At 44.1% G+C, this 22,003-nt stretch overlaps 1 protein-coding gene across 1 annotated transcript; it reads right to left on the bottom strand.

Moving 5' to 3' along the window:
- Nucleotides 1–4,048: 4,048 nt before the first annotated feature.
- On the bottom strand, nucleotides 4,049–5,682 carry LOC147425957 (uncharacterized). The gene is made up of 3 exons (XM_086498293.1): nucleotides 4,986–5,682; nucleotides 4,806–4,893; nucleotides 4,049–4,312 (listed from the first exon to the last, which is right to left on the bottom strand). Exons 1-3 carry the CDS (start codon nucleotides 5,133–5,135, stop codon nucleotides 4,278–4,280), a joined length of 273 nt encoding a protein of 90 aa, XP_086354419.1. The 5' UTR covers nucleotides 5,136–5,682; the 3' UTR covers nucleotides 4,049–4,277.
- Nucleotides 5,683–22,003: the final 16,321 nt, after the last annotated feature.

Below are 22,003 nucleotides of genomic sequence, written 5' to 3'. Positions count from 1 at the left end.
CACGTAACCCTCTTCAGATTTGTTCTAACTACACCTTATTGCATCGTGCAATATTTGCTTTGCTTATGAACGAGCACCAAATGAGAAGGCTTTAAAATGTTTTTAGGATTGGTAGTGTTTGCATACGATTCAAAGGCAATGATGCTGGGGAGGGGGGGCGGGGGGGGGGGGGGGGGGGGGGGGTTCACCTCCCTTCGTGGGTTTACATTAGTATGAACCTCGACAAAGATGGCACTAAGGGAGGGAAGGTGATCCCTCTTGGTAGGGCTTTGTGTTCAATGCGGAAGGGAGGAAGTGGGAGGGTGATTTTAAGTATGTATCATCTTTTTTTTTTTGTCATTCGAAGCCGAAGCTTCGACTAGTTTTATGGGATAGTGCCCACTCACCCACATGTGTCAAGTAAGCATCATCTTATGTTGGCCTAGAGGCTGTTGACACTTGCTTACCTCTGTCTTTTGGGAATATATTGTAATTTAAATAGTTCGTTGTTACACTTATTTTCAAAAACATAATATATTATTGTGACAACAAACATTTAAAATAGGCACTTTCTCGTTTTCTCTCTCAAAGTAGCCTCTTAGAATTCAATGATCCGCTGCTCAAGCTAGCTAAATGCAACTGGAAAGAGTTCTTGAAACCAATAAAGAGATTTCTTTGGAAGAACAGCACTAAAGGCACAACACCCTGGCAATGGGAAAAATGGGAGATGGTTGTGAGACCTGTGGAGCAAGGTGGGCTTGGGATTCTTAACCCCAACACTCACGCAGAGGCTTAATGTGCGAAGTTTTTAGTAGCCCTCGCTAAGGAACACCAAGCTTGGGCTACTATGGCTAAGAATATGATGGACAACTCCAAAATAGCTCGCAAGGCAGATAGTGGAAAGGGGTGGAGGAACACAGCAAGATGTTGACCCCGCAACGAGCCATCCTAAAACTTGGGAGTACGACAAGTGATCTTACCCGTAAGAGCAAAGGGGTCTTTGGAAAGGGGAGTTATCAAGGTACTTTCACAACTCTCTATGTCATTGGTCCCCTTGGCTCTCCAAGGTTGGAGGCTTCCATCTGACCCCTTTTTGGAGGGAAGTTGCTAGAAAAGTTAATGACAATTGTAATCGACGAAGAGGCCAATTGTGGAACTACAATAGAGGCTATTGGAAAGGAACCAATCAACTAACTTCTGAGTATAGCCTCAGTGGGCTAGAAAGATTGCTGATCAGCAGAGCCCTTAAACAGCTCACTATGTGGTATCAGACTGTGAATCAAAGCTTGAGTGGAAAGCGCAGCACTGGCCTAGGAAAAGAAATTTCATAAAACCCTAAACAAAGGATGTGTATCTCGCTCTTATGAAATCACAGAAATGGTTCTCCCCGCTCAATAAACAATGCCAAAAGAATTGGCCAGAGTCAAAGTGGAAAACGGTCATCAAGAACATTTGGTGCCCTCAATGGCCGAATAGGATGAAGGTCTTCTTTGGAAGGTGCTATGGGGAGCCATGCCAACTAGAGTGAAGGTCCTTGCTAGGGAAATTGGTCCAGATAGATATCGCAATGAAGAACGGCTTGTGAAGACCTTTCCCACTTGTTCAAGGAGCGTACTACAATTGCGATTCCTCTCTCGATAGCTTTATGTAAACCATAGTGGACTTTCACCTTGTTTAAGCTTAGGCTGGGTTGCTCACTGTATTACTTGTATTTTCCCAAGGATTTTTGTTCCGGCAACTCATGAATTAGACAACTATGTTTTGCATTTGGATTGATATGTATTTCAACTTGAGTATTTCCACCATCGTCAAGTTAGGTGGTGGATAGGCAATCTTCTGAGTTGTGCAATCATTGCTGGTTTGCTTGCAAAATAGAGCGCTGCAAGACTTGGGTACATGCCGCATCAACCAACATAATTGTCATCTACTTAATAGAATGATGATCTTTTGCTAGATCAACACTGGGAGTAACATCAATGTGCAACACGTTGGCATTGGGAAAATCAAAAGTGCACGCACTGAAGAATAGTGTGAGGACAACCTATAATAGCTCTGCAATTCAGTATTCTTGGCCCGCCTCCCACCGACTCAAGAATGGACACTTTGCCCATTCCCCCATCGTCAAAGTCTAGGGTCAAAGGCCTCATGACTAAGTGACAACGTATTTAAGAAGAGAGGGGGGGGGGGGGGGGGGGGTGGGTTGAGGGGATCAATGGACAAGAACTCCACGCACGGTCGTCGAGGCGCACTACGTCATAGATGGCTTGTTAAAACTAAACCCGACCAAGAACTAAACCCAATCAAGGGCCCCATCCGGGTTTAGTTCTAGGCAAGTCCACGTTTATCGTTTATAGGAGTTCTTTCACATGTGCACGAGCGGGCGACGTGGTTAGCCCATGCTTCAACATGCATTGGTGTATGACATCTTGGGTTCCAATCCCAGCTTCTCAACGACGCCCCCATTTTTTGGGTGGGCTTGTCCACCTAGAGATGCCTGCCAGTGCCCCTTCGTTTTCGAACCCCTTACCCACCCCCACGTGCCCCGCTGAGTCACTTAGTGTCATCGATCGGAGGGCAACAACCTGCAACCACACATCTGATGTCAATTGCTTGCCAACTTAGCAACCGAAACACATAGAAGCCAATATAGTCTACAACCTCTATCCTGCAAACAAATCAGCCCATGGAATGATCTGTAGTGCTGACACATCAGCAAACGGAATGTTGAAAGCGACAAAAATGATTTTTCTATGAGATGAAGCAATCATTGCATGCCATGTCTGCAACCATAATTTTGTGCAAGATGGGCCAATCATTGCATGCAAAGTCAATGCCTGGAATTTGTCATCTGTATTGTTGACGGCACTGTCACCTACACTATTCGCAGCCTGCATTATTGACGGAGAACTGTAACCTGCATTGTTAACGGCCCTCCTCCCTTGGACTTTTAGCAGTCGGGAATGGTCTTGAAGTGACCATTCCCTTGTAATAAGTGCTCCCACGTGGCTCCCGACCTCCGCCAGTTTCCACGAGGTCACACTCAAAACGGGGAATGGTCACTGTAGGACCATTACCTACACCATAATACATGCTCCCCAAGGGCTCCCAACCTCTGCCAATAGGCAAGGGGTTGCAAGTATTATGAGGAATGGACATTCCCCACCCCCATCAAGGTCGTGGGTCAGGGGCAACACATCGCAACCCTACATCTAGTGTAGTTTCTATTGCAGAATTAGGTGCTGCAACCATTGGATGGGCGCCACATCATCACAGGGAATAATTCCGAGGGATAGCGAATGATTATGCACGTTAGCAAGTGAAAAGTCTCCCAGGAGCATCCAACTCATCAAGTGATTAGTCTATGCACTACAGTAGCAGCATCAACAACTGTGCGCTACGACAACAAACTGCAACGGCAAGAATATTAGCAATTGACCGTTAACTGTTGATCATCGCTAGAGACTTGAGAGCTCAGAATTCACTGACCCAAAGAAGTGCATGGTCCCCCCTTCCCTTGATGGCCAAGAATGGTCATTCATTGACCATGCCCTTCAAAAAGTGCTTCCACCACGGCTCCCAACATCCACCGAACGCCATGTGGTCGCCCTTTCCGCCAGGGAATGGTCACTGGATGACCATTCCTCATTCATAATCGAGGCCCTTGGGCCCACGTGTTCTATGCTTGCATCACCCCGAGGGAGGATCTATTACCATGTTGCCTTCATTGAAAGGTTTTTTCAAGGTTTTTTCATCCCTTGGCTTGTTGTAAATGATGCCAGCTTGGACAAAAACATGCATAGGGCAGTCACTTTCACTAATAAAACTACATTTTAAGCCCGCTAGGATCTCATTGTTGTTAGGATCTCATTGCTAGGGATTAAGCACAACATAAAACAGCCTTGAGGTGCTGGAGCTTACAAGTTGGATTAACTAAAGTAGGTTGTGAAACCACGTCTAATACACCTTCACTGTACAAATTCTGGAATAAGAGGCCTCTCTCTCTCTCTCTCTCTCTCTCTAACATTTATTGGATTGTAGAAAAGCAGGACGATTGTCCGGCCCTTTCGGGAGGAGCAATTACAGTTGAATTATTTACCTGTAAAATCAAAAAGTAGAAAAAGGAGGAGAATTGTACGGCCCTTTTGGGAGCATCTACAATTGAGTTCAAGAAAGAAGACATGATAAAAATGGCTCATCCATTTGGATGGTGGACAACAAACAAATAGCTACCACGTCAATTGTAGGCATGGCAGATGAAAAGCAAAAGAATGGCACTCGAGTCCAGGTAGAGAGAGACCTCAAATCCAACAAAAGCCCAGCCTTTTCAGATCACCTGCAAAAGGAAGCCAAGTACCCACATTGCATTGAGGTCTCTATACAAGCAAACACCTTCGGATAACATCTCTCTCTCTCTCTCTCTCTCTCTCTCTCTCTCTCTCTCTCTCTCTCACACACACACACACACACACACTAATGAGGAAGAAAGTACCCATATTGCATTAAGGTCTCTATACAAAAAGTACTTCAAAAAGCATAATCCGCGCACACACACACACACACTAATGCACTCAAATTTTTGCCTTTAGTTTAGTTCATATCAACCACATTAACACACGAACACACACACACACACACACACACACCATCATGTGCTAATGCAAGCTATTCACAGAGTCACGACCTGGTATGCATAAAAGAGTAGCAAACATGTGTGTATGCAAAGAGGCAATTGAGGGAGTGTGCACGAAAGCATACTTGCAATAGCCATCTTAGACCATGAGCTAAAAACAATGGAGACAGAATAGAAGCAGGGCAGAGCAAAGCACCTAGAGGCGGAGACCACAATTGAGCCGAACGGCGCAGAAGGTGTTGAATCGGAGGACGGAGGCCTTGGTGACTTTGGAGAAGTCGATGCTTTTACAGAGGCAAGACAAGTTGGCTTTGGCCTGGCGAGCGGCTTTGCAACAGGGGCTGGTGGGGAATGGAGTGGGGGGATAGCCACCCACCAAAAAATCCTTGCACACATCACTCAAGTTGGGTCCGACGGTGGCACAATATTGTCCTCCCGCCTGGGCCTGCGCCTGCGCCGCTACATGTGTCTGTAGCACCAGCAGCAAAGAGGCCACCATCAGCAGGCTTTTCACAGAGACTGCCATCGCCAGCCCACACCTCACTGACGCTCTCTGCTTCTGCTTGTAGAGTTAAGAGTTAGGCTCTACTTGCCCTCCACAGTCCCTCTGGATCTCACAAACGGATTCGGAGAGTGTGGATTCTAGATCACGTGTGAATGCTGGGTTATAAAGGCCTCACCTACCTACATCTATCTACCAAAGCCCCGAAACAGGAAAAAAAGGCTTTCCTCTCATTGAAGAGTATCCACACTCTCCGTTTTTTGCAACCCACCCACCCTTAAGACTTGCGTTTTCTCACGTTTGAAATTCTAGCCTGCAAAATTTCACCAGAATATTGTAAGACTCAAGAGCCCTGTTTCTCATGCACTTGCAAGAGCTTCATTGCCCGCATCTATTTCGTTGTAGCTATGAAGCAACGCATCACTTTCTTCCCCTACAACCGACAAGTGTCATTTATCATCCACGTTCAAAACTATAAAAAAAAGCATTTCACCTGCTGCATGCAAGCGAGCCACTCGAAGCGCTAGAAATATTCGCTACTTTCAAAAATCTTACAGTGGTTGCAATGCAAACTACATCCCCTTTAAGTGCTCACTTTTACGTGCATGATGCCAACTTTACAGTGCATACAAGCGTTGCAGCCCCCACAACACCTAGGTGTGACGAGGCTCTAAACTCCTATCCCTACTGTGAGATTACAAAGTGGGTGTCCAATGCAAGGTTTCTTTTTGTTGATCATTTTACCCATTTTTGTGTAATTTGCCCATTTTCTACCAGTGCAAAGGTGAGCTACCTTGCAAAAAATTACAATGAAATAGGTAAATTTTGTGAAATTTGCAGCACAAGATTGCCTGCCAAAACTCAACCTAGTCTAGTATGATGCTCGGGTACAGATGGTTGCATAAATGACGACAATATAGAAGTCGTATTACACAAGGTGGAGTCCACTAGAAGTTTAGGGTGGTCCTCCCTCCCCTCAATATGAGTGCTAGTGTCATTCTAGTTATCTCATCTTTACTAGTAGAGAATATTCTTTTTTTTTCGCAAAACCCACAATAGGTGGGTGGAAAGATTGTATTAAGATCACCAAAAAAAATACAGCACCCAACCTGCTCGACCCGAGCCATGCCACCAACCGAGACATACCAGACATGAGAACCATAGTATACTCAAGATACATCGGCTAACAAGGGGAGCCACCCCATCGCATCAAGACAAGACCGACTATCAAGCACAGGGCGAAGAGAAGAGCTTACAGTCACAGAAGGACGGAATCCGAGCCTCCATCACCAAAGGTAGGTAAGGGTTGCCACCATGAGACTCCCACTGTCACCGAAAGAAAACATGGCCCCGATCGCCATGACTACATATGTCAAACCCCAAAAAACCACCATCGAGTTGCAACTAGCAGGTAGAACACTCCCAAGCCCACTGGATCAAGGCCCACAACCATAACTCCCAAACCGGAGAAGCCACACGATCAATGGATCGACAGCAGCATCACGTGCCACAACAAGAACATCACAGATGACCACCAACCTTCAGCGGTGTGGAAAAGAAGCTAGGTGATCGGCACCAAACACAACCTCAAGCTACGAACTCAAACATCATCCCTACAAGTCATCCCCAACCGAACCTTGCGAATGATTAGTCCCTGCAGAGGGGCGGACAGACACACAACCCAGGTACAAAAATAAGAGCTTCTCCTGAGCCACCCCATCCTGCCAGGCCAGGCAAGAGCAGCCAAAGCCTCCATCTCTGAAACCTTCTTGCTCTCGAACCCAAAGAACCCTAGCATGGTAGACCCTGAACCTGTCGGTCATTCAACGCCTATAGAGAATATTCTTACCATGTATAGCGATAAAAAAGGAGGTAATGTATGTACATGTGCCTAAACTCTAGTAGTCGTAGAGTTACAACTAAATTCTTTTGAAATACACAACAATATGGAAACATTAAATTCTATTTTCAGGTGGTAAAGAAAACTCAACTTGAGGTGGCCTTGCATGCAAAGGTAGATAAAGTTAGAAAGCCATTCCACACCTCACTCACTCTCTCCGCTTGTAGAGTTAGCCTCTACTTGCCCTCCACAGTCCCTCTGGATCTTCAGTTTGGATCACACACATTGATTCGGAGAGTGAGTGTACTAGACTACTAGTGCAGTGTGTGTGCGTGGAAGGTTAATCAAGTGATGAGGGAGTATTCGTGGGAAGTGATGGGTGAAATTACGCTGGTTGGTTATAATGCTTGGCACCAGGTGGCATGTATGTGTGTATGAAGAGAGTGAGGGTGTGTGTGTGCATGTAGTGTGCACTGCAGAGAGAGAGAGAGAGAGAGAGAGAGAGAGAGAGAGAGAGGGAGAGAGAGAGAGAGAGAGAGAGAGAGAGAGAGAGACGCTTGAATTCCCAACAAGTGACATGAGTGCGTGTGAAAGATCACTCACGAGTCGCTCATTTACAATCTCTCTCTAGACTCTCTCACTCAGTAGAAATCTTTCTCATGCACACACACCTCCTCCTCCTCTCTATACTACAGCTTACAATGTGCCACAAATTACAAGCTCTCAATGTCTATCTTTCAATACACGTGTGAATGTTGGGTTTTAAAGGGCCTCACCTACCTATATCTACCAAAGACCTCAAGTATACCGAAACAGGAAAAAACGATGTCCCTCTCATTGAAGAGTATCCACACTCTGTTTTTGCAACCCACCCACCTTTAAGACTTGCCTTTTCTCACATTTGAAATTCTAGCCAGAAGAATTTCTCGAAGAGTTGTGTCCCACTATGCATCAAGGAAATTAAACGTATTATGTAAAATCCACTAAAATGTGGCCACACACAAATTCTGAAGTTTTAGTCGTATTATCCCACAATACGTGTAGCACAACAAGTGCTCCCTTTTTCATAGGAATTTTGGTAGTCTAACGAATGAGAAAGAAAAAAGCCTCATGGTGCAAGATGGAAATGGCCCATCAGGTAAAGCTATTGTAATCTACCATGTCCTGTGGAACAATGATTGTGAGACTGTCAAATTATTTTTGTGTGTGATGCTACTCTTTATGTGGTTGTACACCGTTGATTTTTTTATTCTGACATGCTTCTCTTCTTGTGACATTACAGTGGGACATACATTACGTTTGTCTGTGTTGTGCATGAGAGAGAGAGAGAGAGAGAGAGAGAGAGAGAGAGAGAGAGAGAGAGAGAGAGAGAGAGTCTCTTGCAGGTTATGGATCTTGCTTTCTTCCATTCTCTTTTGTTGGGATGCCAATTGTTTGCATGACACCACCACGAGGATCCATGGTTGTTCCATTTGGATCAATGCCAACATCCACGTCCTTCTTATTACATCATCACTTTCTCGCTAGTCCAACTATTGGTCCTACTACACCACCCGCATTTGATGACAAAAAGTGATGTTCGATTCTCAGTCAACTAGCAGCCTTCCAATTGATCTCAACTCTCAAGAGCCATCATCCATGCATCTCCTTGTCGTGGAATCCAATCCCCCGCCTAGAGAAAGGAATCTCAGGGTGGAGGCTAGTGATGCACCACCGATTATAGCGGTTGCTTCGTCAAAATGAAGAGGAAGGCCTCTAGCAAGTAGTCAACAAGCCATCCATAGAGAGGTTTCATTGGGACACCCAAAATGAGGCAAAGGCAGAGTACGAGGACAAAAGATTTCACGTTGGGGTTGTTGAGAAATCCAATACCATAGAAGAACAATGGGAACAGATTCTTGGTTTATGCACTCAATGACACTTTCATGTTGATTGGAAAACCGCTTATGATAAGTGGAGGTGCCTTTACCAATCTACAAGGACATCAACGATTGCGAAAGGAATATGCCATCCAGGAAGAGTAGTTACTAGGCTATGTCACCAAAAGAGAGGGTGTTGGAGAAGAAATTTTCTCACAACAACTTTGAGGCAGATTTGTATGAGCTTATTGAGAGATGTAAAATCCAGTTCTTGATCCGCCAGCATCAATTTTAGATTCATCCAATGGTATTCAAACATGTCTTACACTTTGTTCTTCATTGGCATGATATGGAAATTACTACATGTTCAATGGAATATCGAGCTTCGACTTGAGCCACCTTGTAGTTTCATAAGGAAGACAAAACCAACCATCAGCTCCAAATGTAAATGCTGCAAATTCTCCTCTGCCATCAACCTTCATGGATGTAGGCGAGGAGACATGTTCATTTGAGAGGACATCGACCGACCGTGGAGCCCCTAAGAAGTCTAGGAAGAGGACACATCAGTTAGATGTTGGGCTATGTGAGGCCGCGTGGCACATGACAAAGGTCATGGATGATGCAAAGCGAGGAAGAAAAGCATGATAGCATACAAAGTATAGGATTCCGATGTTTTACATTTTAGTTGCCATTTCTGTAGATGACCTCAACCATGGGCCTTGTAACGCTAAAAAAAATATGATTATCTACATAAATAAAACAAATGGTGTTGCTTTTGTTTCTTCAATTCTACAAGTTGTAGTGTCATTCCAGGTGATCTATTGGAAGCCCGAGGGATTCACTCTATATACAAAATGGGACACCACCTGCGAACGGAAAACTTTGATAAAACCCCTATATACAACTCATATTAGGGAATATGACCCCCCTTTCTACGCTTATACGATAATCAATGAAGAAAAATATCATACCCCTATCTTATATATAAAATTTAGGTTTCACGTGATCTAACTGAGTAAACCTAGTCAAAGACTGTGTAGCCTAGTGACTGGCAACGTTGTCGTGCAGCTCCACTCCCATGCTCAGCTACTGATTAATGGTCAGTGATGAGGGCTTGTTAACAGGCCAAGTTTAATGATTAATGTATGCCAGATGCAGCTTAAAAGGGCCAACAGATGCCTTAATGATGCCAAAAAGGAGTATGCTTAGAGTGAGCACAGATGGGAGTTTATGATTTAGAATTGTAGTGCTTGAAGTACTCTACCGGTCTGTCTTTATGGCTCGTCGATTGGAGCCACAATGAAGAAGTTATGGCAGTTTAAAGTTCAAGTCGATTGCAAATTTGTACCGGATTGGGCAACTACAGCTGAGGTGACAAAAATGAAACGAATGCACAAGCCTGAAGTGCTCACTTTGTGGAGCGCGTCAGTCTTTTTAGATCAATGATCCAAGTCCCGGTCGCCAAGATATTAGCTGTTAAAGATTCATTAGGGGTCGGCTCCGTACCACTCCGGTCTACTCGATCGGAGTGCCATTTGGAATTTGAGAAGCAGCCAGGGTTTTGAACGCAACAGAGTAAGTGCTCAAGGAGAATCTTGTCCAGCATTTTGTGGATTGTTTCCATGCTCACCTTGCCGAACTTGTACAATACTGATAGCTCAATGGATGTGGTGTTGAGGTCTTCTGGTATGTCTTTGAAGGTAGATGCATCCGCTAATGTTGGTGTCCTTGAGGCCATTAGGCTTGCAACTCCCAATATTTCTTCATGATAAGCCCAAAGCCATAACCTTATGGCATGGCCGCCCATACAATAAGACCGGCCGCCCAATGAATTTGGCCGCCCACATGCTAAATTAAAAAAGGGGCAACCCTATTTTTTATGAAGGAGGTGTGAAGCCAAAAAAGGAGCATGGCGGGCAGGGAGAACAGCGCAGGCAGCGTGTAGGGAGAAGGAGAGATGCAGAGGTTGCGGTGATGCTCCGATGAGCACAAGCCAGAGACATGAAATGACGAGGCCGCCAGGACGCGTGTTTTCGGCACTAGTCCGGGCAGATTTCACCAGGGTCAGACTTGTCTCCTGCCACGTCATTGGGCCGACTCCCGCGCCACGTCAATGACGCCCGGCGCCACTGCTAAGGGAGGGCACATGCTAATAATAGGGGGATGCCTTTTGCATGAGAGGAGATAGCAAGCAAAAACGAGGGCAAGAGGGGATTGGAAGCAAACGGGGACCAAGGCGAGGAGGTAAAGGAGGACCAAGGCGAGGAGGTAAAGGGAGCCAAGGCGAGGTCTCTCTCTCTCTGTCTCTCTCTCTCTCTCTCTCCATCTCCAATCAAAGTAGGAGAGGGTTCTCTATCTCTCTCTCTCTCTCTCTCTCTCTCTCTCTCGGCCATGGCGACATAGGGGAGCCAGGAGGGTTAATTTCTCTCTCTCTCTCTCTCTCTCTCTCTCTCTCTCTCTCTCTCTCTCTCTCTCTCTCTCTCTCTCTCTCTCTCGGATAAGCAAAAGGACTTGTTCTCGAGCACAAGCAAGAAGACTCTTCTCTCTCTTGCTCTCGACATTCAACTAAGAAGAGAAAATTTAACGAGTGAAAGGTTTCGAGCAGAAGAAGGTAATCAAGAAAGGAAGATTGAAGCGGCTTGGAAAGGGAGTCGGAGCTTGAAGTCAATAAAAAATCAAGTTGATTACAGGAGAAGTTGAGGTCGTGAATGACAGATAAGGCAGTGCAAAGCGCACAAATCAGGAAGTTGCAGGATAATTGGTAATAATTGAGGTAGTGAATTGACTTGAAGCTTGCAGAATCTAATCGAACTTGAAGCAAATAAAGCGACAAGAGATAATTTCCATCACCGTCATCCGTTAAAGATTGAATTAGCATTTTGTTAAGTCCGGTGTCATTAACGGCCCGGTTAATCCTGTAAATGGGAGCTTAAACTCCTAGTTAGCAGCTGATCCAAGTGACGTTGCTGTTAACATCCCGCCTTGGCTAAGGACTAAGTTGTGCTCAAAGTAATATTCAATTAATTGATGATTGCAGTGATTGCCAGAGTTATCAGTTGTTCTTGTTCTCTCTCTTTCACACCTCCCACAGCCAGAGGCCCGGCGCCTGCCCGACTCACATAGCGAACACAAATTCCCCTATATCTTTGGTGAACCCGTCGCGAAACGAGCCGGGGTGGGAGGTAAAGATGGAGATGCCAGAACAGTTAAAGCAGTTTATTGAAGATTTCAATGCCAATGGATTTGATAAAAATCTAGCAGTTGCAGATTTGCCAAAAATGATGGAATTGGTTCAGGGGTATTTGCAGGAAGCAAAAGCCATGCAGATAAAAAAGTAGATTGATGATGCTATAGAGCTAGCACTTGATGCTGTATGTGAGCAGTATTATGTTTTTCAGGAATATGACCCAGAAGGTTTTATGGCATGTTACGAAGCTGAGATGAAGAGCCGAAATGTTCCAGAAGATCGGATGATTGCAGCTTTTGAGGAGGTTGTAAACTCGGATTTTAAAAAGCAGGTTCAAGAACTGGCAGAAGCATATCCCACACGGTGGGAGTATTTTGCAGAGTAATTTATTTACGAAATGTCAAGGATTCTAGATCGGGACATAAAGGAGATTAATGAACGAAATAAGGTTGTCTTCAGTAAAGGTGAAGGGGATCAGATGCAGATCCTCAAACTATGATGAATTCTGGGAGCATATTTCTGCAAGAAGTAAAGCCAAAGAGAATGCTAAGTTGGAAGTAGCAGATTGAGTTTTAGAGGAGCTTAATTTGAGCAACGAAGAAAAGGGAAACAATGAATTTAATGCTGGAATAGATTTATATGATTTTTTTTCAAAGATTGCTTGCATGGACGCTACCTCTAATAATGGTTCCAGTGAAGACATAGACTGTACAGCAAGTGGTTCACAAGCTGCTGACCTTGACATGGGTTATTCTGAAGGAGCTCATCAAGCAGATGAGCCTCTACAAGATATTTCTAAAACTATCAGCACTATAATCAAGCAAGACAACATGTTTGCTACAGATGATTGCATAAACAAAGCTATTATATACACAGTCGTCGCTGATGAAGTGACCAAGATTGTGGACCCAGCACAGGATGAGCCTGAGGATGTCAATGAACCTATGATTGCTACTAACAATATGCTTGCAGATGTTGCTATCACAGAAGAGGATGCTATAATCGATGAATTTTTGTCTAGATCTGAAGGAGATGTTTATGGCAGTATAGAAGAGCTTTCTGATGCGTATGCCTCTTCAGAGGGGGTGCCAGATGAGCCTTTACAGTTCTATAATGTATTGCTAAGTGCAGATGAGGAAGTAGTGGATGATATGGATGAGTATGAAGATTGCTCGGATCATGTTGATTGTGAACACATTATAGACAGGGATTTTACATCTATGCTTGTACATGGACTGCATGAGGAGATAACTCCTACAGTTTCGATTAATGTTGAGACTTCCAAGGGTGATTTTCCGGAGGATGTTATGGATGAAGATCTACATGATAAAGCTGTTTTTCATTATCAAGCTGAAGTCCCAATAGGTGAAAATTCATCTGATGATACAGGTCGAGAGACTCCCAAAGTTTTTCTTGATGGCTATGAAGCTAGAGGGGGTGATGATGCTAAATCATCCTTGATACTGCATAAAATGCACAGGGTTTGTCATTTTCTTGGACAATGTGCCAGATGTGGCTAGATTTGGATGCTATTCCTATCGATGCTTATGTCAGTGATGTCTTGGCTGCCAGTAAAAGGGAGTCAGATTTCTTTAATGCTTTCTGGTAACGAGCTTAAGTTGCCAACAGTTTACAGTATGTGGGTGCTACACTATGCTTCAGGTGAAGCTCTAGTATATTATGGAGCCCATCAATGCTATGTGATCTCGATGGTGTTTGATCCAAGAGATTCTAAGGATATTCATAAGCAAATTCAATATGGATGGATATTGATCAGTATGCATACTAATTGCGTACTATTTGAACCAGGGGTAGCATATCTGCACTAGAAATGCTTGATGTTGATTGATACATGAAATGTATGCTCATGTGGATATTATGAATCCCCAATGTGTGGGCAATTCCTTATTATCCCATTTGATCCTAGGGGTTACTAAAGTGCAAGTTGCAGATGCAGAGGATACCAGATGCCTGATGTAGCAGGCTGCATGATGCTAGGTTTTGTTTTCTAGATTATGCTAAGTTATACGTGTGTTTGGTTATGCATTCAATAAGATAACATGGCTGGCTTCTAACTAACTTATTTGGACAACTGATAAAATATCTTCACATCTTTTGAGTTGGTTCTGCTAACAGAACTTGAGGTAAAGGACTTGACGGCCATTCCATGTGCAGACAGAGTAAGGCATACTTGAGCTTGACAGGGTTCCTTAAAGAGAGCTTAATGGTTAAGCCGTGTGCATCATTAACTGGAGCACTTGAGTCTGGCGGGGTTCACTAAACAAGTTATCCATGATTGAATGCTTTGAAGATACGGCATATACAGTTCAGAGATTTTTGATGGACAGCTATCTAATGATTAAGCTAGAACATTGATGATATGGTATAAGCCTTATTTCATTTTTCATACAGTTACGCGAGTCTGATGATGGTAAGGAGCTTAAGGTACATGTAGCAGATGCAGATTGAAGTTGTGTTGGCACATACCAGAGGCTGTGCAGGTTCAGAGGGGGTGGATGTCGTGCAGCTCCGCTCCCATGCTAAGAAATATGCCAAGAAGATGCATATCAAGCTTATTAAAAGCCTACTTGATTAATGGTCAGTGATGAGGGCTTGTTAACAGGCCAAGTTTAATGATTAATGTATGACAGATGCGGCTTAAAAGGGCCAACAGATGCCTTAATGATGCCAAAAAGGAGTATGCTTAGAGTGAGCACAGATGGGAGTTTATGATTTAGAACTGTAGTGCTTGAAGTGCTCTACCAGTCTGTCTTTACGGCTCGTTGATTGGAGCCACAATGAAGAAGTTATGGCAGTTTAAAGTTCAAGTCGATTGCAGATCCATACCGGAGTACGTCGGTCTTTTCATATCAGTGATCCGAGTCCCGGTCGCCAAGATATTAGCCGTTAAAGATTCATCGGTGGCCGGCTCCGTACCAGTCCGGTCTGCTCGATCGGAGTACCATTTGGAATTTGAGAAGCAGCCAGGGTTTTGAACTAAACAGAGTAAGTGCTCGAGGAGAATCTTGTCCAACACTTTGTGGATTGTTTCCATGCTCACCTTGCCGAACTTGTACAATATTGACAGCTCAATGGATGTGGTGTCGAGGTCTTCTGGTATGTCTTTGAAGGTAGATGCATCCGTTAATGTTGGTGTCCTTGAGGCCATTAGGCTTGCAGATCCCAATATTTCTTCATGATAAGCCCAAAGCCATAGCCTTATGGCATCGCCGCCCATACAATAAGATCGGCCGCCCAATGAATTTGGCCGCCCACATGCTAAACTAAAAAAGGGGCAACCCTATTTTTTATAAAGGAGGTGTGAAGCCAAAAAAGGAGCATGGCGGGCAGGGAGAACAGCGCAGGCAGCGTGTTGGGAGAAGGAGAGATGTAGAGGCTGCGGTGATGCTCCGATGAGCGCAAGCCAGAGACGAGAAATGATGAGGCCGCCAGGGCGCATGTTTTTGGCACTAGTCCAGGCAGATTTCAGCAGGGTCGGACTTGTCTCCTACCACGTCATTGGGCCGACTCCCACGCCACGTCAATGACGCCCGGCGCTACTACTAAGGGAGGGCACATGCTAATAATAGGAGGATGCCTTTTGCATGAGAGGAGATAGCAAGCAAAAACGAGGGCAAGAGGGGATTGGAAGCAAATGGGGACCAAGGCGAGGAGGTAAAGGAGGACCAAGGCAAGGAGGTGAAGGGAGTCTCTCTCTCTCATCTCCAATCAAAGCAAGAGAGGGTTCTCTCTCTCTCTCTCTCTCTCTCTCTCTCTCTCTCTGCCATGGCGACATAGGGGAGCTAGGAGGGTTAATTTCTCTCTCTCTCTCTCTCTCTCTCTCTCTCTCTCTCTCTCTCTCTCTCTCTCTCTCTCTCTCGGATAAGCAAAAGGACTTGTTCTCGTGCACAAGCAAGAAGACTCTTATCTCTCTTGCTCTTGACATTCAACTAAGAAGAGAAAATTTAACGAGTGAAAGGTTTCAAGCAGGAGAAGGTAATCAAGAAAGGAAGATTGAAGCGGCTTGGAAAGGGAGTCGGAGCTTGAAGTCAATAAAAACTCAAGTTGATTACAGGAGAAGTTGAGGTCGTGAACGACAGATAAGGCAATGCAAAACACACAAAGCAGGAAGTTGCAGGATAATTGGTAATAATTGAGGCTTGATGATTGAGGTAGCGAACTGACTTGAAGCTTGGAGAATCTAATCGAACTTGAAGTAGATAAAGCGACAAGAGATAATTTCCATCACCGTCATCCGTTAAAGATTGAATTAGCATTTTGTTAAGTCCATTGTCGTTAACGGCCCGGTTAATCCTGTAAATGGGAGCTTAAACTCCTAGTTAGCAGCTGATCCAAGTGACATTGCTGTTAACATCCCGCCTTGGCTAAGGACTAAGTTGTGATCAAAGTAATATTCAATTAATTGTTGATTGCGGTGATTGCCAAAGTTATTAGTTGTTCTTGTTCTCTCTCTTTCACACCTCCCACAGCCAGAGGCCCGGTGCCTGCCCGGCTCACGTAACGAACATATATCCCCCGACAACGTGCCAAAAGAACCACTTCTGTTGATAACTAGATGTACCGTTAACGTGTCTTAGTTTGAATTTCAAATTATGTGCCTAATTAGCATGCACTCTGGCTACTCGTCTAATTCTGACCCATCCAAAGCTGGTGTAAATCAACCCTTGACCTGCACCAAATCAAGCTTATCTATGATCGACTCGATGCAAAATTTGATGTGTGACTTGATAAAAAACTTCCCCAAAATTCATTTGAGTTCTAGTGCACACCAATGACCAATCATTACAAGTAATCAACCTGGGTTAGTCCCCCCCCCCCCCCCCCCCCCCCCCCCAAATATGATACCCCCTCCCTTATTTTTAGCTTGGGAGATAAATTATTGGGGGTCTGCCTCTAACTTATACGCTTATGTAACTTGTAAGAAAACCCCCCTCTCCTGCACTTACGTGGTGCAATAAGTTTTCCATGGTGAATCCCCCGGGATTGGAAGTTGTGTTTTGTTGTGCTCTGAGTTACTCGAGACATCCTCAAAGGTTGATGGGTCTTGATACACAAAGGCCAACAAGAATGAGGCCTGTGTGGAGCATCATGAATTCTTGAGCCATTTGTGAAATCAGACCTTATTAGGGACACATTGTTTTTGAACTGCTCTATGTGAAGCTGTGTTTTTTTGATGTACTCATCGTTGTCATGTTGTGGTTTGGGTTGATATAACAACCAATACATTAACTCCCAAGCTCAGTACATGTAACAATCAGCAATTGCAAAAATCCGAAACAACCACAATAGCTACGACCTTAAAACCTCTTAGCTCATGGCATGTAACAACCAACAACAACAACTATGCAGTAGCAACCATTAGAAACAACCATCAATAGCTACATATCATAAAAAGAACCAACAGTAGCAATAGCTCCAGCGCTTTCAAGACTCTTCCATAAAGCGACCACCACTAGCTACATTCACACAAAAACAACTAGCGGTAGTAGAAATGCAACACTTTCAAGCCCATTGCATGAGACCACCAATAGAAGCAACCATAAAAAAATAACGAGAAGTAGCTATAAATCTAGAAAAAACCAGCAGTATTGACAATCGCAACACTTCCAAGCTAGATCACATTAAACCGCATGAGATGACAATGGACACGACAACTACATTGCATTCAATAATCACATTAAATTGCCAGAGTTGATAATCAACATGAGAGCCAGATAAAGTAGCTAGACAATTATATAGTGGCATCTATCTCTTGCAATGAAAGAGGACAAATGCCTTATTCTTATTAAACACATTGCATGCCAATTTACTCCATCAGCTCGCTTCATATCTTCTCTCCCTCTATTGTATCTAGAAGATTTGACCTTTGTCCTTGAGCAAATGGATTGTCCACCAAAGGGTCGTTGATGTCAATTGCTTGTTGCTCCATTTTGGGTTCATTATTGATGTCCATAAGCAAGTTATGCAAGATGCAACATATGTGGATGACTGAGGGCAAAGTAGCCAAGCTAGGAGACCTGATGGTTTCTCCTAGGTATTTACAGGTTCCCTTCAGTCTCCCAAAAGTGCACTTTGCTACCATCCTAGTGGAGGACTGCATGAAGCTGTAGTTCTTATGTTATGTGGAGATCAACATTGACCTAGGATAAGGTATCATCATCCATTTGAGAAGCATGTACCCTCCATCTCTCACAATATATTCAGGTATTGACATATCTAGGAATTGAAATGCCGCTCCAGACAACCTCTCCCCTAATTGACACATCCTGTAGATTTCATTGTTTCGCTAATTTTTTTTTGTCATTGCATGAGCCTCGCCATCCTATATTGATGTCCATAAATTGCATTTTGTGGTTGACTATTCATTGCATCACCATGCTATAGTTGCCCTTTCGACCATACCAAGCCTCATTCCTCCCTTTGAATGGTAAGGTCATGTTGAAGTGGGTTGCATCAATTGCACCATAGAAGTTTGGTAGACCTTGAAATGATTGGAATCCATCCTCGACCTCTTGCAACTCACCTTGGGTCTCTGTCCATCAAAGATGATGACTTGCATTTCTACACAATGAGCCCACAAATTGATGCAAGAACTTGGAAACCGTTGACCTTCCACACCCAAATGTGTTTGCAATATGGTACTGGCTATTGCAGGATGCCAAAAGCATGATTGCAATTTCTTTTTCACTAAAAAACTCCTCCCCTACTAGTTGCCCAAGTTGAGGGGGGGTATCCCTTTGTTGCAACTTGCATGTCATCTCGTATAAATTCCACTATTTACTGGAAAAGTTGGTACGACGATCGAAAGAGCTCCCTCCACCACTTGCCATCTTCTTGTGTGTAAAACACAAAATGATTCCACCAATTGATGGAAGATCGTGGTTTGATGTACTATTGAAAAATCAATTCATTGAATTGCTTTGGAAATGTGGCACTCTTCTTGCAAAAGAAGCTCGCCATAGGAGAAGTAGAAGAGGAAAATAGTACTTTCTTCGAAATGATTTTGGTTTCCTTCTCATCATCTCCCACATATGTATGATTGCTGCTATTATGGCCTACATTGAAGCAATCACAACATGAGCTTGGCACGGATCTATTGCCACCTAGAGATTGAAGGTATCATTGAAAAATGGAAAAAATCAAATTTTGTCATGGGAAAAGCAACATTTGCTTGAGTGAGTGAGTGAGTGTGTGTCTGTAAGCACGCACGCAGAAACACATATCGATTTTTGTTTCGGAGTTGGATAAACGAGAAGAGCGTACCCAAACACACACATATTTTTTAGTGTGGGAAACCATGAATTGAGAGCGCTCTCTCTCTCTCTCTCTCTCTCTCGCTCACACACACACACACACACACACACACACACATACATACACACACATACACAATGATGCTTTCCGGAGTGTGCCTCCTAGTGAAGAATTCACTTGGAAAAGGGAGGCAAAGAAAGCAAAGGATAATTGATTGGACAATTATGAAGCTCACCTTTGTATGCCAATGTGATTCTGATTAATGTTAAAGATGGAGCTAAAGAGGTGAATGCTCAGTCGATGTTGGAGATGCTGCTCGTGAGGGGAAGCATTCAAGCCTACAAAAGTGATCGTATAGTGGAGAGAGTAGGAGAAGGTTTGCGTGCGAGGAGAGAGGATACTTCTTTTCGAACTTGGAGCAGGAGGTTTTGCCAGTGTAAGTGCGTGGAAGGTCAATTGAGTGATGAGGGAGTATTTGTGGGAAGAAGCGATGAGTGCAATTACGTTGGTTGGTTATAACTCTCATGGTGCCAAGTGTCATGTATGTGTGCATGAAGAGAGTGAGGGTGTGTGTGCGCACGTTGCTACAAGAGAGAGAGAGAGAGAGAGAGAGAGAGAGTTGAATGCCCAACAAGTGAAATTACCGACCTAAGCGCGTGTGAAAGATCACCCGCTCATTTTCTTTTCATCATGGAATGTAGAGGACAATCTCCCACTCAATAGAAATATTTCTCACGCGCACACACCTCCTCCTCCTCTCTCTGTACTACAATTTACAATGTACAATAGATTACAAGCCCTTAATGTTTTATCTTTCAAACCATGTGTGAATGTTGGGTTATAAAGCGCCTCACCTACCTACATCTGCCAAAGACCTCAAGTATACTGAAATAGGAAAAAAAAAGGCATTCCTCTCATTGAAGAGTATCCACACTCCATTTTTGCAACCCACCCACCCTTAAGAGTTGAGTCCCATGAAGCATTTTGAGGGGCTCAAAGTGCCACAAAAGTTAATTGAAACCATCCCATGTGGTGCTTACAATGCATGGGGGGGCGACACTCTCCCTCTAACCCCTTCAAAAGTGACCTTTGGCTGAATTTTTGTAGCGCATGGTAGGGCAAAATCGGTGATTGTGCGTAGCAGAAAGGTTGTCGACACAAATCTTGAAGGTTGTTGACACGAATCTTGGTGCCCTGCAAGCGAAGATGGTGAAACGCTCAAACATGGACATCGCCATTGCTCACCGCCATCTCCACATGCGAGTTGTGAGCTCAACAAGTGCCTTCTGCTTTCGTAGGTACAGAGCTCTCTCCTTGTACCTATTCTACCTATGCTTTCACGGGTATGGAGCTCTCTCTCCCCATCATTTCTATATTCTGGCCAAAACTTTACGTGACACACTATGTGCGTGCACATACATAATTATTACCCACATTTCTTTTGGTACTCCCCTACACAGTGTGCAAGATCGTCTCTCATACCACTTGTTCACCCTTACATCATTACCCTCTGACCCCTCGAGACTTCCACATTCAGACGCCCTTCTTTAGCTCAACACCCTACACAATGTTTGGATACCCCTTCTATTGCAATGTATACCAACACCCTAGCTCTGCCACAATCGCAAGCCAACCTCGCATTGGATATCCCTTCCTCTGCGGCTATTGGCCCTTTGCTCCCTGGGTTCATTTCATCTACCCCTTATGCAAGAGTAGAGGCTTCGGCTTCTCACCCGATCACCATGATTCCACTTTTGATAAACAAGGATGGCACTACAACCAACCCCTATGAGAACATCACGGAAGACTTGGAGTGTCTTCTGGAGAAGTCCATTGATTTCTCTTTGGTACTCACAAAGGAAGCTGCAAACTAGATCATAATGAAAGCATCCCTTCTTTGCCTACAACCAATCCTCTCCAAGCCAGCAAACTTTCAACCCTTCAACATTGTGGCGTACCCTTGACTGACCCCCATACCAATGAAGAGGTGCTTCCACATCTCAAGCAACCTTAGAACTTTGAGTTGATTATTTTCAACTCTCTTCTAGAATATAAGAATCTTCATGGTAAAATAGGTAAAGCTAAAAGCTTCCTTAACCACCTAATGATTTACTTAATAATCAAAAAGCACCTCAATGAAATTTTACTTATTAATCAAAGAGCACCTAATATCTTATGTATGAAGCCACCCAAGAGAGGATACACAAGCTCAAGCCCTTCTCAATGCTAAGTTTACCTCACTTATTACACAATATCAACTGGATTGCACAAAAGCACTTGCACAAGCACAAACCCTCCTCATAAATAATCTGCAAACCTACCTTGATGACTATCATGCTTTAGTAGAAGAATGGTTCAACGATCTCATTCTTAAGCTCTTCCAAGTCTCCAGATTCCCCTTATTCTCCGAACATGCTTGGGGCCTCAAGCTCAACAATGGAAAACTTCATCCCTCCAAATTTTCCTCTTGCATATTCAAATCTATGTTGTAATTGCACACCTCGCCACTACAAAAGAGGATGTACCTAAACTTGCCCACAAGAAGGCCATCAACAACATTGAAGAAGAATTGTCTCACTCCCCAAGGAGCAAACCATCAAAGAACTTGTAGAACGTCCGTCCACCTCCATTCTAATTTTTTATTTTTTTTGCCTTCAAGTACATCCCTCCCCCCCCCCCCCCCCCCCCGTTCCCTTAAAACACCACCACCCTCGTCCCCCACCCTCCTACG

The sequence above is a fragment of the Adiantum capillus-veneris genome, chromosome 24, assembly GCF_014529385.1.
Source record: "Adiantum capillus-veneris isolate H3 chromosome 24, ASM1452938v2, whole genome shotgun sequence".
Classification (NCBI taxonomy): Eukaryota; Viridiplantae; Streptophyta; class Polypodiopsida; order Polypodiales; family Pteridaceae; genus Adiantum; species Adiantum capillus-veneris.
The sequence above is the reverse complement of the archived record's forward strand: the minus strand, read 5'-3'. Positions and strand labels throughout refer to the sequence as shown.

Excerpts from the sequence above, each read along its gene's own strand:
- LOC147425957 (XM_086498293.1), bottom strand. The coding sequence starts at position 5,135 with ATGGCAGTCTCTGTGAAAAGCCTGCTGATGGTGGCCTCTTTGCTGCTG. Across the intron at positions 4,894-4,985 it reads ATGTGTGCAAGGATTTTTTG|CATCGACTTCTCCAAAGTCA; the intron begins GTGGGTGGCTAT and ends CCTCTGTAAAAG. Across the intron at positions 4,313-4,805 it reads ATTGTGGTCTCCGCCTCTAG|GTGATCTGAAAAGGCTGGGC; the intron begins GTGCTTTGCTCT and ends TTCCTTTTGCAG.